This window comes from Galeopterus variegatus, unplaced genomic scaffold (genome assembly GCF_000696425.1).
Source record: "Galeopterus variegatus unplaced genomic scaffold, G_variegatus-3.0.2 Scaffold6421, whole genome shotgun sequence".
Lineage (NCBI taxonomy): Eukaryota > Metazoa > Chordata > Mammalia > Dermoptera > Cynocephalidae > Galeopterus > Galeopterus variegatus.
In genome coordinates, this window is record NW_007732532.1 from 32,570 (window position 1) to 49,487 (window position 16,918).

Consider the following 16,918-nt stretch of genomic DNA (forward strand, 5'->3'; position numbering starts at 1 on the left):
AAAAAAAAAAAAAAAAAAAAAAAAAGTAATTTGCAAATATTTTCTATAGTCTATGGCTTGTTTTTTTATTTTTAAACAGTGTTTTTTGAAAATAAAAGTTTTAAATTTTGATTAAGTCTCATCAATCCATTTTTTCTTTTATAAATTGTGCTTTTAGAATCATGTCTAAGAACTCTTTTCCCTACCCAATGTAAAGAAGTTTTTCTCCCGTTTTCTTTTAGAAATTTTATATATATAAGGCCACATTCACAAGGTTCCAGGTGGAAATAAATTCTGAGGGGATGCTATTCAATCCAGTACAGCAGGTATATAATTACAGTGGATATGCCATAACATTAACTCCTTTCTCTCTGGTTCCATAATCTACTCTACCATGTGGATTCCCCTATAGGAGAAAAAGCACTTATCCATAAAAACCTGGTCACCTTGCCAAATTCACCTTTCACTCTCAGGTAATCATTATTTTATTTTATATATTAGTTCCTAAAGAGGTGGTTAACACAAATCAGTTCCAGAAAGAATGATAAAACTTTAACTATTTTTAGAATTCTGTTTTTGATCTATATCCTGAAATTCAAAATATGATGACCCCAACCAAGTAACGGCAAAATGAAGTAAGTTTTCAAGAGAACACAAACAAGAAAAGCCAGAGATGCGTATCTCTGTACTCTCTCCTCTATCTGCTATGGACACACTAACTTAAACATGACCACAATTAAAATAGCTTACAACAACGTCCATAAACGTAGTAAATTTATTAGAATGTAATCATATCAAGTCAGAGAACACTTCCATGGGTGGTTGCTATAGTCCTTTAACACTTACCATTCTCAAACCATGTTAAAGAGAACAATGAAGTTTTACTGAATTACTTTGTTTCTAAAAATAAGAATTACAAAAACACTTACAATAACATGTCCCTTTGAGAGGGTTTCCCTGGTATCGATTTTCTACCTCACATCTAGGGGGAAAAAATGAAGATTATTTTCTACTGTTATTTAAAATGAAATCTATATTCATTTTTAAATCAAGCAGATTCTTTTACATAAAATACAAACGGTTTTTGGGTTACTATAATGACATTTTTCATCATTACTCAGATCATGTGTACTAACGAGAATATGCATGAATTTTCAAAGTTGATTGACCTTCAGTTCACACCACCAACTATATGAAAACAGTTGATAAACATTTGCCAAGGCACATGAGATAAATCCGAATGTAATAAATCTAGACCCTATTTATTATAATGAAAAACACATTTTCACTTTTGTGTGGACTACATATTCTTCTAAAAGTGCAGTTAAAACATTTTTCAAATATTCATTTCTCACTTTTTCCTATTCCCCCCGGATAAAGTGATCCTGTTCTTTAAACAGAAATCAGAGAAGATTAAATACCGAGAATCACTTTTTTCTGAAAAACCCTGAACAAGTGTTCACCAGTCTGGGGGGAGGGAGGGAAGTTCCACTCAAAAAGAATTATTAATTTCCCCATAGATGTCATCTATAAGCATCAGCAAAACCATTTCCCACTTCACAAGCCATTTAGGCAAGCACAACAGCTATGAACTATGAGGAAAGGAGGAAAAGGCTTGGGTGAAGCACTTTCCCCAGGTAAGGTAAGACAGGGATATTATGTCCTTTCATCCAGGTGATTATTAGCACTCGCTTATATCTATAATCTCTTGAACGGACTTGAAAGTCTTACACCTCATATCTTTGTTGTATCCCCTAACTGAGGGCAAGAGTGATTAATTTTGCTCCATTGATTTTTCTTTTTAAAGGAACCTTGGATCCAAAAGTTAAATTTAATCTTTGATTAGAATTTTCTTCATGTATTGGCATTAGGGCAGCATGAAACTAGTAAACATATACGTTGATATAAACCATAAAATGTAGACAGACCAATTCTCTGCTGAATACCACTATCAATCAATGTCTTAATCACTGGTGGCATTATTACTTCTATTCTTTAAGAAAAACAAAGTTTACCAATGATGTGTCTGCTTGTATCAACTTCACTGTTTTGATACTAAACATTTCCCTCTTAAGTATCTTCTTAAGAGAATAAGTAAACCTGGATGCATGTGTTTTATGAGGTTTTCCAGTGAAGCAGATGTGCATGCTAATTGGGGAACAATCTCTGATTTCAACTCACCAGGACATTAAAACAATTACTGTCAATCCCTCTATTGATAGAAAGGAAAATGCGGCTTGGCACAGTTCAGTGATTTGCCTTAAGAGCCCAGTGGAGGCAGAGCCAAGTCTGAAATCCCAAGTCTGCCTGGTGCTGAGTCTGCATCCTCATGGGTGGGGACTCCAAACCCTCCCCCAGAAGATTTCTTTCACCAAAGAAAATGCTAGAGCAGAGAGGGATGTGTTAAAGGCATCTCCACTATCTGACAACCAAAACACCAAATAATAGTGCCACTAGAACACCAGTTCTTCCAACTCTATCCTTTGGAGGAGAGTGTACTCTCCTGACATGACAAAAATTGAGTCGTTGCTGAAGTTAAAACAACTAATCCAAATTACCAACCCACAAAATGTCCATACCACTCTAACATAAAAATGTGAATTAAAGAGCCATTAAGAAATGGCTGCTAAGCTGATGACCTCCTCAGTTTGGGGGTTGACCTGTCTTAAATAAAAAGCACAACATTTCAAAGTAGTCACTCCAGGGACCCCTAAGAGTACATGGCAACCAGTACAGGGAAGTGGGTGGCTCCTGGGGAAAGGCTGAGGCAGCTTCATGATCCCTGGCCATCCCTGGTGGAGCAGGGAGTATGGTACTCACAGCTGGCACTCGTCCCCCTTGACACCCTTGGTGGTGCAGAAGCACTTGCCCGTGTTGGTGTTGCACAGCGATGCATGCCCATTGCACTTGCATGCTGGGGAGAAGGAAAAGAAATGGAGGTCACATCTGGCTTAAAAGATTACTACTAACAGAGACTTTCCCCAAACAAATAATTTTATCTGAATTGGGTTCGATAGAAAAGACAGATGAAAATCAGAGCATTTAATGGGTAAGAGTCATGATTTCTCAGCTAATGATTTCTCTCCAATAATGTAAAGGCAACGCTAAAGGAACCAAAGTCAGAGGATAGGAGGAAAGAGAGTGCTGGTTCCTACTGTCATCCTATTTTGATCCTTCAACAGACTCCCTTTTTCACTATTACAATTCTTTCAATCATTCAATAAATATTTATGAAACATCTTTAGCATGCTAGGTGCTGGGTGTGGTGACCCAGACAGTCCCTGCCCATGTGGAGATGCTCTGAGTGACGACTTCCCTCTGGGGGTGGGGGCTGGTCTGGGTGCCCTCTGCCTCAGCTGAGGGGCCTTCTCCACAATGGCCACATTTTGAATCACACCAAGGCTCAGAAATGGAGTGGGATTCTAATGGCAAGATCGGCATGTCAGAGGCCCTTCAGGACCTGCCTTCTCTTCCCCCTTTGAGGAAAACAACTCTTCCCATCTCCTTCCTCTGGCCATCTCAGCACATTTCTTTCTTTTTTTCTGTTTTTGGAGGCTGGCCAGTAAAGGGACTGAACCCTGCACCTTGGTGTTATCAGTGCCACACTCTAACCAACTGAGCTAACCAGCCAGCCCCCATCTCTACCTTTTCTTATGCAACACACCAGTACAAGCTATCATAAATTCTATGTTCCAGTTGAAATAAATGAAAGTCTTTTTCCTCAATACCCTCTCTCTTTACACTCTGTTTTTCTGTGACTAAATCAAAGGCATTAGGCTAAAGAGAAGTGCACTTTTAAAAATAAATTCTGTGGAGAAAAAAAATTACCCAAAGAAACCTGTAAAACAGAATAGTGCAGAAATGGACAGAATGGACGCTGCAGTCAGAAACATGAGTGTTCAACTCTTGGCTCTGATGAGGGCAGAGTGGGGGATGCAGTGTAACAGTGAAAAGTAAAGGCCTGAAGTCAGTTTGCCTGTGTTTGAATTGAGTGTCCTCCACTTAGCTCTTCTTTAGCTCTTAACCTTAGGCATGCTACTTAATCTTTCTAAGTTTCAGTTTCCTTGTCCATAATTTGATGGGGATACATAGGTCTGCTGTGAAGATTGAATGACAGGTGTATGATTAAAAAAACACAGTATGCAGTCAGTAAGTCGTGGCTATTATCCTTAGCTAAGGACTATACAATTGTAAGAGGAAAACATTAAAGATTTGGTACCACTCACAGTATTTAAAAACCATGCTTTCTATTGTGGATTGGGACTCTGAAAAATAAAGCAAGCTCTAAGTTCTGGACAATCATACTCAGGCCCACCCAGGTAGGGGCATTTATAATGTCACAGAGGAAAATCCAATTTTTCTAGATGGTAGCTGCAGATATGGGGATGATGGCACCTGGAGGTACAACCAGTAGTTAAGGTCAGCATGTATTGCATGTGGTTCCCAGCTGGGCCACATCTTGCTGAGACCTTGGGCAGGTTACTTGATCTTGGGAATAAAAGTGCCTATGTCTTAAGTGGCTGTCAGCACAATGCCTTTACACTCAAAAACACATTTACACACAAAAATGTTAGGTACTCTGATTAATATCCAATGGATGGAGTCTATTCATAAGGAGTGGGAAAAATATGTTTACTGAATACCCTTTAATCCAAGCAAGAAATTTTATTTAAGAGTAACGGGAAATGACATTGGAAGGGTAATAATAATTGCTCATATCTACTGAGGGTTGACTGTAAGTCATGTATTGCTCTGACTGCTTTAACCTCAACAACCACCCTATCCTCATTTTACAGATGAGGAAACTGAACCCCAGAGAGGTTAAGGGACATATAGCTAGAATGCTACCTCTCTCTTGGCTGGTCTGGGATCAGATTCTGAAGGGCCATGTTAAGGAGTTTGGAGGCAGGATCTGGGAAGTAGGTAGAGATTTCCTTTCTTATTTTTCCTGCTCAGAACTTGGAAGGTCTTTCAACTAGAGGACTCATTATATTTTTCAGTTGGAAACTAGAACAAATCAAAAATCAGTTCATTGGTGTAGGTCATTTATAAAAATATGATTTATGTTCTAACAGTAAAATGCCCTATTGTTTGCAGACTTCTATTTGACATGCATGGGTAAACATGGGACTATTTAAATCATTAAAATATACTAGAAGTAGGGCCGGCCCAGTGGCGCACTGCTACAGTGCGCCGCTTGGGAGTGCGGCGGCGCTCCCGCCGAGGGTTCGGATCCCACATACAGACCGGTTCCCGCTCACTGGCTGAGCGAGGGGCGGGCGCAGCACCGAGGGTTGTGATCCCGTTGCCGGTCCCGGTCCGGTACGGGCGCGACACTGAGGGTTGCAGTCCGTTGCCGGACACGAAAAAAGACAAAAAGGAAAAAAAAAATATACTAGAAGTATTAAGGAGTCTGTCTCCTGGTTAAAAACCTATGTGTGATTTTTCGAGCCTGAACTTAGGCAATTACAAGGGCTTTGCCTGGCAGGCTGCAGGGGGAAAGCTGCCCTCCCTGCAGCAGCCTTCTACATGGTAAGTGCCTGCAGTCTCTTAGGGAGTTGCAGTAAAAGTCTCTGGCACCCAAGCAAGTCATGTTCTTCATATAATATGCTTGCCTAGCCCGGCACCTTCATGCTTGGGTGTCTTTATTTGAGGCTTTAGGCTGAGGTCTTCTTCAGGTGTCTCTGCTGAGGCCTCCTTATGGGGGGAAGAGGGGAGACCCTGAAGACACTTTTCCCACTCTGACTCAGGACCCAGGACGTTCCACCCTTCACTCTCCCCACGACCTCCAGGTCCATAACACTCTCACTGTCAGAACCTTTAGTTCAGAATTCGTCCACAATTAGACGATCCTATGTCTCTCATATCCACCGGACCAGAGACAGCACACTGTTCCCTTGTTATCCTATGGCAAAATGTGATTAAAGGCTTAACTCTTTCATTTTGGCTTGCTGCTTTAACTGGCTACTCCGACACCTCACTGTTCAGCTCTCCCTGCCAGCCCAGCAGCACTCATGACAAGTATGACTTAATAAGAAATGTAGTATCCAAAACAAAGTGGCTTTTTCCCTCCTGGATATTTATGTCAAATAGAAGTATTGTGTCCACCTTATTTGCAATCAGTAAACCTGGCCAATTTGACTTACGCTGACATTTCCCTCCGTTGGTGGGATCACCATAGAAGCCGGATATGCAGGTCTCGCAGTGCTTGCCTGTGGTCAGGTTCTCACACTTCTCACAGATACTCTGATTGATGCATTTGCTGTGGCCATTGCACTGGCAAGCTGAAAGAAAAAGAATTTCAAGCAGCTTGTCCCATGGCAGAACTGACTGGAGTAAGTTTGACATCTAAATGTAATATCATCTCAATTGGCCCTCTAAAAACTAGTTCAAGAAATAAGATCAAAATATCAAAAAAGAGCTAATCCAGGAAAATCAGAAATACATCTCAGCAAGGTGAAAGTCCATAGCAATATTAAAAAGTAAGTTTTGTTTTTATTTGCTATAAAAAAACCATCTATGCTCATGATAGTATATTTGAAAAACATAAGAATGAGGGGAAAATCATATACAATTTCACCACCTAGAGACCACTGTTCATATTTGGTATCTTTCTTTCCAGTATTTTTCTATACAGCTTTACAGAGCTGCATTCATATTAATACTCAATTTTGATTTCTTAACTTAAATCACAATTATTTTACCACATTATTTCATTTATCATAAACAAAACTTTAAATGGCAGAGTGATTTCTATGAATCATAAGTTATTTAACCATTCCTCTACATACTAATAGTTTGCTTTAAATTTTTCATTATTAGAAAAATAACTATCTGTATATATAAATATTTCCAGAAGTGGGATTATTAGGACTGCTCAGGACAGCCATGCAGGCTGTGCACTGCAGAACTCACGGGGGGCAGGGGGAGGTAGGGGTGGGGAATGCCATTCATGTAGTGCACAACCTGCACCACCATAAGCAGAATCTTTGTCTTGGTTGATCAATGTGATGTGGTTTTCCACCATCTTGGCAACTTTCCATAGCCTTGCATCAGTGTTTGTCCACCTGTTATCTACCCCATCCCTGTAGGTATTTGAGTTGTTTAATACAGACTACAACTGTAAAACTTAAAATAACTGCACCAAAATTACTTAAGATGTATGGCATATGTACTTTGTTTCTGTTTGATGAGCAACTGTATGCAGCAAAGGGTAAAGTACAATACACATACAAAATGTAATAATAAAATCATTTACCCCCAAAATTTGTATTCTGGTTCAAGATAAAAAGACTGAGAAACGCTTCTCTCTCTCCACCTTCAAAATCCCATAGAAACTTCAGAAGAAATGTAAAAACAAGCATAAATCAACAAGAGTGTGGGATAAGTGGAAAAGGTACTATCAGAAGTACTGAAAGATACTTTTGAAGTGTTCAACAATTTCTAGAAATTAAAAAGCTGATGGGGTCGAACCTAACAGAAAAATGGGACATCTGTATCCTAATGTAGAAGGAAGGAACTGCCAAAGTGACTAGATGTACTTCATCAATTGACACCTGAAAAATCCAGCAGAGACAGGGAGCCAGAGCAGGCCTCAGGAGAGTGACAGATTCCAGGAAGTGGCACACAACCTGCTCTGTGCCTACTCACCAGCTGGCTGAGGCATCTGTCTAGGGGCTGCAGTGGGAAAGGACAGTTCTGGGTGGGGTGGGTAGGGTATGAGAGGCAGGGGAAGGGAGGTTAGGGTCAGAAAGTAAAATCAGGGCAACGCACTAGCTATCTTTAGGTTGCCATAACTAATCCAAGGGGAAGAGGCACTTGGCACAACCGTGAACATGTCAAATGCATCTGGGCATCTGGGTCCCCGGTTCCTTTCTTCCTCCTATGAGGGAAGAGTGCAAATCATTCAACAGCCAAAGCAGATCACAACTGGGGAGTCCTGAGGCTGGTGCTTCTCCCTTAGGATATCAGACCACACTTTCACAACAGCTCAGTATACCCAAACACTGGCCAATACATCTGTTATAAATACAAATCAAACTTGAAGATTCACCAGTATAAGAAAATTCTTAAACTACAAGTACCATCAGGATAAACATGCAGAGCTAATCCTGAAAGAATGGTTAATGCAAGAAACAGAATGAAAAATACTAATTTTAGCATATTCAAAGAGGGCTGAATTATTGCATCCACAAAATAAGAAAGCAAGTTCTGCAAAAAACACGCACAATAGTTAGAGCGCTTACAAAATATAAAAGGAGAAATAAAACCAGATTAGAGACAAAACAAAAAATTCTCAATAGATTAAACAGGAAAATACATAAGGATAAAAAGTTATCTGCAAGAAAGTACTCTGATCTATATGCCAACAAATTTGATAACTCAGATGAATTATACAAATTCCTAGAAAAACCCAGATTACCAAAACTGGCTAAACAGAAACAGAAAATGTGAATCAATCTATAACAGGCAAACAGATTGAATTTTTAAAAATGTTCCCACAAAGAAATGCCCAGGCCCAGATCGCTTTACTGATGAATTCTATCAGCATTTAAAGAAGACTTAATGCTAATCCTTTACAAACTCTTCCAGTACTTAGGGAAGGGAGGAATACGTCCCAACTCATTCTACGAGGCCAGTACTACCAGGAACCAAAGCCAGACAGTCAACACAAGAAAAAGAAAACTACAAATCTATATCCCTCAGGAATACAGACACAAAATCCCCAACTAGGTAAGTCGAATCCAACAATGCATTAAAAAGGATTATACATCATGACCAAATGGGCTTTGTCCAAAGAATGCCAGCTTGTTTTAACATCCTTAAATCAATTAATGTAATATATAGTGTTAACAGAATAAAGAACAAAACTACAAGATCATCTCAATAGACAATAAGAAAGCACTTGACAAGATCCAGTACCCATTCATGATCAAAAAACTATTAATAGAAGGTAACTTCTCAACCTGACAAAGGGCATGTCTGAAAAAGCTAAACCAATGTCATATTTAATAGAGAAAGACTGAATTCTTTTCCCCTAAGAAAAGGAACAAGACAATGATGTCCACTTTCAACCACTTTCATTCAACATTATACTGGAGTGTCTAGCCAGAGCAACTAGCCCTAAAAAAAAAAAAAAAAGGTATCCAGATTGGAAAGGAATAAGTAAAACTGTCTTTATTAACAGATGACATGATCTCGTTATGTAGAAAATCCCAAGAAATTCACAATTTAAAAATGAGCAAAGAATTTGAAGACATTTCTCCCAAGAAAATATACAAATGGCTAACAAGATGATCAACTTCATTAGTCATCAGGGAGATGCAAATCAAAACCATAATACAAGGGGCTGGCTTCTTAGATCAGTTGGTTACAGTGTGGTACTGATAACACCATGGCCCAGGGTTTGATCCCTGTACTGGCCAGCTGCCAAAAAACAAAAACGAAAAAAACCACAATGAGATCAATTTCTCATCCACTAGAATATCTGTAATAAAGACAATAACAAGTGTTGGTGAGGATGTGGAGAAATCTGAACCTTCATACACTGTTGGTGAGAACATAATATGGTGCAGCTACTTTGGAAAACTTGATGCTGTTTAGTCCTCATTTCCACTCCCAGCCCCAGGAAACCACTAATCATCTACTTTCTGTCTCTATATATTTGCCTTTTCTGAACATTTCATATAAAGAGGACCACACAATATGTAATCTTTTGCACTTGGCTTCTTTTACATAGCATGTTTTTGAAGGTTACCCATTTTGTAGAATGTCAGTACTTCATTCATTTTTATTGCCAAACAATGAATATACCACATTGAATGTACCACATTTTGTTTATCCATTCACAAGCTGACAGATACCTGAGTTCTTTTCACTTATGCTTATGAATAATTCTGTTATGAGCACTCACATACACGTCTTTGGGTGACGTGTTTTTAGTTCTCTTGTGTATGTTCCTAGGAGAGGAATTGCCGGGCCATATGATAACTCTATGTTTAATTTTTTGAGGAAGTGCCAAACTGATTTCCAAAGTAGCTACACCATTTAACAATCCTACCAGCAATGTATGAGGGTTCCAATTTCTCCACATCCTTGTCCACACTTGTTATTATCTGTCTTTTTGATTATTGCCATTTCAGTGGGTGTGAAATCGTACCTCACTGTGGTTTTGACTTGCATTTCTCTAATAACATACCATGTTGAGCATCTTTTCATGTGCTTATTGGCTATTTGTTTTTCTTCTTTGGAGCTATGTCTATTTAGGTCCTTTACTCATGTCTTATTTGGGTTATTTGTCTTTTTATTGTTGAGTTTTAAGAGGTACATATTCTGGGCATTAGATTTTTATCAGATATATGATTTCCAAATATTTTCTCTCATTTTGTGGGCTGTCATTTCATCTGATATATTCTTGACATTAATGGAAAAGCACTGATTTAAATAGTTCATTAAAAAAAAGTTAACTCCTAGTAGATCAGAAGTAGAATTGTAGATCCTCAAAATCTTAGAGAGGAAAAAAGGGAACAGAGAAAATTTAATTCACTTTAGTAGACAATAAACTGGTCTCTCGTATTATTTTGATTTTTCCTGTTCTATTTTCTTTTATGAGAATGGCTTCTTTACATCCCTTGCCCACTTTTTCTGTTGGGCTGACATTTAGAGTTTTTCTGGAAGGCAGGAGTTTACATACTCCGGATGATAATCAGTTGTTATATACAATGCAGGTATCCTCTCCCAATCTGTCTCTTGCCATTTACCTTTGTTTATAGCGGTCTTTCCCTTACAGAAGAAATCCTCACAAAAAGCCCTACAGTCAATGGCACTGTCTGACAGGCTCTCGGACAAGTTTTCACCCACTAATCTCTTGGGAGTCTGCACCTGTCCAGCCTCTCCTAACTGCTCTGGAAGCCCACAGGCATATTTCCGAGTATTCACTTCAAGTCTGAATCAAAGACTGATTTCCTTGAGTTGGTTTCTCAGGATCCCACCCCTACCCCCAACCAGGTCCAGGTTTTGGGCCAGTTCCTGGTCTATTCCTTCTTGCACCTACCATTGGAAGAAAGAGAGAAAAAAGGGGGTGGGGAGGAAGGAAGGAGGAGAAAAAGAAAGGAAGGAAAGAAAAGGAGGGAAGAGAAGAACGGAAGGAGGGAGGAAGAATTAAGGGGAGGAAGGAAGAGAGGCGGGGAAGGAGGAAGGAAAAAAAGGGGGATGGAAAAGAGGAAGGAAGAAAGAAGGACTGAATTTTTCCCCTTGCCAAAAGGGTAAGAGACCCTTTTCCCTCTTCCTTTCCTTAGAGCATTTCATTAAAAAAAAAAACCCCAAAACAAAAAACACCTTGTGTTTATAAATCCTTCCTCTGTTCCTTTGATATGTATGCAAATCATTTTAAAAGCTAAACAGGCCTCTCGCTACCATTACAATCCAGGGATGTTTTTCTTAAGGGCCTAGGAGCCATCTCTTTAAAATGTAATAAACATCAAGGAAGACAGCTTGGGAATTTAGCCTATGTACACTGTGCCAAGCTGTAACCCCACCTGTTTTCCATAAAGATACAAAAAGTTTTATTTTGGGGGGGGGGGGATAAAGGCAATTAACTAAAACAGGTAGCTACCCCAATTACCAGTTGACTTTAGAATGAACTAAGAAAGAACGGATTGCAAATGGTGCTGTCAAATCCTTTCTTATGAGAACAAGTTATGGTTTATCTTAAGAACATGTATATGTTTGGTTATTAAAAGTGTGAGATTTCTTTTTTTTTTTTTTTTTTTTTTAAAGATGACCGGTAAGGGGATCTCAACCCTTGACTTGGTGTTGTCAGCACCACGCTCAGCCAGTGAGCGAACCGGCCATCCCTATGTGGGATCCGAACCCGTGGCCTTGGTGTTATCAGCACCGCACTCTCCCAAGTGAGCCACGGGCCGGCCCAAAGTGTGAGATTTCTGTCTTTGCAATCTCATTAGAGGGCTGCCTGCAATGTGTACTACAGTCTGGTTCAATGCTTATTCAATAATAAACCTGTTTTCTTTCTTTTCTACATTTGTGAAGGGGAATTTCTGGGTTGGCAGATATTATTTTTAACTTCTTCCAACAATGACCATGATGTATTTTTAAGTAAAAAGCATGGGCCAAGCCCGTGGCGCACTCGGGACAGTGCGGCACTGGGAGCGCAGTAGCACTCCCGCCGCGGGTTCGGATCCTACAGGACGGCCAGTGCAATGCACTCACTGGCTGAGCGCGGTGTGGCCGGTCACAAAAAGGACAAAAAAAAAAGTAAAAAGCAAACTGTAGAACAATATATATAATATGCATAGTATATAGCATAATACTTTTTATTTTAAAAAATATAAATTGGCATGTCTGCAGGTATCTGTATCAAACTGTTAAAAGTTTTTACCTTCATGAAGAACTGGAGATAAGAAAAAAAATGCCAGTTTTTATTTTATATACATGTGTAATATTTAATTTTTTATAATGAACATATATTATTTTATAACAAAGATTAGCAAAATAACTCAGTGGAAGTTTTCAATATTTTCATTAACTGACATTAAAAATATTTTTCACATGAAACTATTTCTCCTAAAATGATCTGCTACTTATATTTTTTTCTTAAAGGAAATCTACACAAACAACATGGCTTTCAAGGTTGTACTTGTAGGGCCGGCCCGGTGGCGCACTGCTACAGTGCGCCGCTTGGGAGCGTGGCGGCGCTCCTGCCGAGGGTTCGGATCCCACATACAGACTGGTTCCTGCTCACTGGCTGAGCGAGGTGCGGGCGCGGCACAGAGGTTTGCGATCCCGTTGCCGGTCCCAGTCCGGTGTGGGCGCGACACTGAGGGTTGCGATCCATTGCCAGACACAAAAAAAAAAAAAAAAGACTTCATGAGAGGGCCGGCCCGGTGGCGCACTGCTACAGTGCGCCGCTTGGGAGCGTGGCGGCGCTCCTGCCGAGGGTTCGGATCCCACATACAGACTGGTTCCTGCTCACTGGCTGAGCGAGGTGCGGGCGCGGCACAGAGGTTTGCGATCCCGTTGCCGGTCCCAGTCCGGTGTGGGCGCGACACTGAGGGTTGCGATCCATTGCCAGACACGAAAAAAAAAAAAAGACTTCATGAGAGATTTTCTTTAAATTGAATCGAATGGTTTTTGGACTTGGGGAAAAAAAAGAAAAAGAAAAAAGCAATAGGTAGCAAAACACATGAATTTGGACAAGACATCTTACCTGGACATTGAATGAAAGACCAGTTGTATCTGCTGTCCTCCAGACACATGCTGGAATTGAGAAGAGGCTGCGGATAGAAATTTCCTGTAGAGGCCTGTGAAGGCATCTTCACTGGTCCTTTATAGGAGCCCTCTATGCATTTTCCTTTGCCAGTATTGCTGGGATCAGTACACCAGCCACAGCCTGGTTGCTCCAAGCAATGACTACAGGTACAGTAGCCTGAACAATTCTCAGCTAAAAAAAAAAAACAAGTTGTATTCATGTATTTAAATTACCTTTTTCTTAATAGACTATTTAACTTCTGTGAGTCAAAATTACTATTCTATCATGATCATTTAAATGAAATAATAAATTTAAAGAGCCCAATATTTTTGCCCAGCATATATTAGGGATTCCTTTCCTTTTCTCTCAATCCTAGAATGCTGGAGGCAGAAGGGGCCTTTAGAGGTCATCTATTGGAAAATATTTATTTTACAAATTAAGAGATTAAGACATGGAGACATTACATGGATTGAACCATATGACCCTGAAGCTGGCCAAGTTATTTCTGTACTCTGTGAACTATCCTACATTGATTTATTTGTGTCACTGTACTTGATTCTGTATGAAGGTTCTCATTAGGCAGGAGAGAGTTGAGCAGAAGGTCAAGTCTGGTCTTGTCCCTAAAATGTTCAGAGGCTGAGAGCACGGCCCCAGGGCAAGAGTTGTCATCCACAAACAGGGCACCTGTGAATGCCTAGAGCTCACTTTGTTACTTACGGGGGCAGCTGCTCATTGTATACCACTCCATACACTGGCCGAAAGGGAAAGAGGCCACATAGGCATTGGAGTCCACACACTGCTTCATGTTGCTGCACCACATGCACTCGGAGCTGCCACTGGTGCACTCTCCACATGCTGTCCTCAAGGCACACGGCGTCCGGCACTGCTTGGCACTGTGGTTCGCTGGGAATTAAACCCAAGAGAGATACTTAGAGTTCCCACCATGTCAGCTAACGTCAGACTTTTCAAGTGTGGGTTGTGGTGCTGACTCCTAGGATGCTATAAATTCTCTTCTATGCCTCTGTATTCCTCAGACAACTGACAGTACCTTCCTAAAACTGGACATCATGTAATTGGAGTCCAGCCTCCCCAAACAACCCACAGTGCCACCTATTGCTTGTGAGTCCCTCTGCAGGAGGAGAAAGTTTGCCTTGGGCTTGACTGTGTGCAGCAGAGGCTGGCCCTGGGCCTGTCTCGTGTCACAGAACTCCTCTCATCAGCTTTCTCCCTACTGACTCTCTTTCTGAACAATGTCCCTGCAGTGATTTGCTTGCTTTTCTAATCTTTTCTTTGTTTTTATTTTCCTTTTTTGTTTTCTTCCACAGTATTTGTCTGCACACACCAAGAAATTTGCCTTTAAGAGCAAGTGTTAACACTTTTTGTGGTCAGCAAACCAATCAATCTCATTGTTAATTAGAATATTAGGTTTTTTGATTAGTGTCAGTTTTTTTTTATTTTGCTTATGGCTCAAGCCACAGACTATTCCCTGCTACTTTTAAAATTCGGGGTTATACTCTGCTTCATATGCTCAAAATCAATACTCCATCTGTTTTCAGGACTGTTTCACACAACTCAGTACTTAACTAAGCCTCCTATGGTCTCTCTCTCAATAAACTTCCCATAGCACCTCATTCACCCGTGTACTTACCAGGCCTTTCACAGACGCTACCATTGAGTGGGTTGATGCAGGTTGCAGCCTTCAAACCCCGAGTACTGGGTTCTGACAAGATTCCACAGAATCCAGCATCACTGGGCTCAGATGGCATCCACTGCAGTAAACTATTTGTAAATGGGGACATATCTTCCCAGCACCAATAGGACACATTAATCTTCCGAAGGCCAACCCATGGGGTTAAGGTGAGCTTGGACTGTGGACAAAATAGACACAGCTATGAATACAACCAATGTCTTGACCAAAACACACTTTTAGATAAAAACTATTAAATTAAATATACTCCAAAGATACAGAAAAACCTCCTTATACCCTGACTCAGCCATCACAGATTAGATCATCTCTTCAATATGGCCATGTTACAAAGAACAAAAATATACTCAAAGATAATGTATCAAAAATTTCAGAGATTAATAGCAAAGCAATAATTGAGTTCCAAAATTTCTACATCCTATGACAAAAGCTATGAAAAGACAGCCACCCCCAAACTTGGTTTAAATGCCCATTCATACACAAAATCATCTTACCAATATTTGCTATATACCTATCCTCACATTATTAACTAAGCCTGTTTTGGGGTCCTGATCAGTTCAGATGATTAAAGATTCCCATCCTTAGCCATGGGGGTTACTGCTTGGTACTGAAATTTCCCCCCCAGCTTTACCGAGGAATAATTGACAAAAACTATATATATTTAAGGTGTACATGATGTTTTTACATGTATATACTGTGAAACGATTACCATAAACAAGCCAATTAACATACCCATCACATCACAGTTACCACTGTGTGTGTGTGTGTGTGTGTGTGTGTGTGTGTGTGTGTGAAGAATATTTAAAATCTACTCTTAGAAAATTTCAAGTATACAAGGGTACTTCTAAAAGTTTGTGGAAAACAAAATTAAAAGATAATATGAATCTTCCATGAACTTTTTGAAGTACCCTTGTACAATACAGAATGTGTGTGTGTGTGTGTGTGTGTGTGTGTGAAGAATATTTAAAATCTACTCTTAGAAAATTTCAAGTATACAAGGGTACTTCTAAAAGTTTGTATGTGTGTGTGTGTGTGTGTGTGTGGAGAATATTTAAAATCTACTCTTAGAAAATTTCAAGTATACAAGGGTACTTCTAAAAGTTTGTGGAAAACAAAATTAAAAGATAATATGAATCTTCCATGAACTTTTTGAAGTACCCTTGTACAATACAGAATTATTGACTAGAGTCACCATGCTGTACATTAGATCTCCAGACCTTATTCATCCTGTTTAACTGAAACTTTGTACCCTTTAACCAACATCTCTCCATTCCCCACCCCAACCCCTAGGCCCCTGGAAACCACCATTCTACTCTCTGCTTCTATGAGTTACTTAGACTTCTTTAGATTCCACATATAAGTGAGATCATGCAGTATTTGTCACTCTGTGTCTGTCTTGTATCAGTTAGCATAATGTCCTCCAGGTTTATTCATATTGCCCCAAATGACAGGATTCCCCACACTTTTTTAAGTCTGAACAATATTCCATCATATCTCTCTCTATCACATTTTCTTTATCTATTCCTCCTATGTTGCACTGGATTTTATAGGGAATAATAGGACAATGAACCCTTGGGACAGTCTCTGTCATCTGCTCTCCTGAAATTTCCTTCTTCTCAATGCAATTTAAAAAAATTTTCAAATTATAAAAAATTTCAAAGTATAAAATTTAGCTCAGAAATGAAAGATATTCCTAATTTTGGTAGCTACAAAACAAAATGTACAATGTATTTCCATTTTTCAGAGGAAAAAATATACATGCCTATTAAAAGATGTAGAAGAAATAAATATATCCGAAAGAAGTTATTTTTAGTTATAACAATAAGTAATATTTTTCTTATCTTTATTGTTAGTATTTTCTAAATTTCCTTTGACATGTTTTTTTTTTTAAGGAAAGAAAGAAAATATCTTTTTTTTTTAATTTTAATTTTTATTGACTCATAATTGATTATATTTTGGGGGTTCAA

At 39.4% G+C, this 16,918-nt stretch overlaps 1 protein-coding gene across 1 annotated transcript in view; it reads right to left on the reverse strand.

Annotated features, from left to right (window-relative positions):
* The window catches only part of LOC103606270 (attractin-like), a 93,909-nt gene that overhangs the window by 22,934 nt on the left and 54,057 nt on the right, over nucleotides 1-16,918 (reverse strand). The window contains exons 16-21 of the mRNA XM_008590879.1: nucleotides 14,895-15,114; nucleotides 13,964-14,149; nucleotides 13,205-13,438; nucleotides 6,126-6,263; nucleotides 2,800-2,893; nucleotides 909-961 (exon numbers count right to left, since the gene is read on the reverse strand). Of these exons, the coding sequence (XP_008589101.1) occupies nucleotides 909-961; nucleotides 2,800-2,893; nucleotides 6,126-6,263; nucleotides 13,205-13,438; nucleotides 13,964-14,149; nucleotides 14,895-15,114 (925 nt within the window). The remainder of the gene's footprint in view (nucleotides 1-908; nucleotides 962-2,799; nucleotides 2,894-6,125; nucleotides 6,264-13,204; nucleotides 13,439-13,963; nucleotides 14,150-14,894; nucleotides 15,115-16,918) is intronic.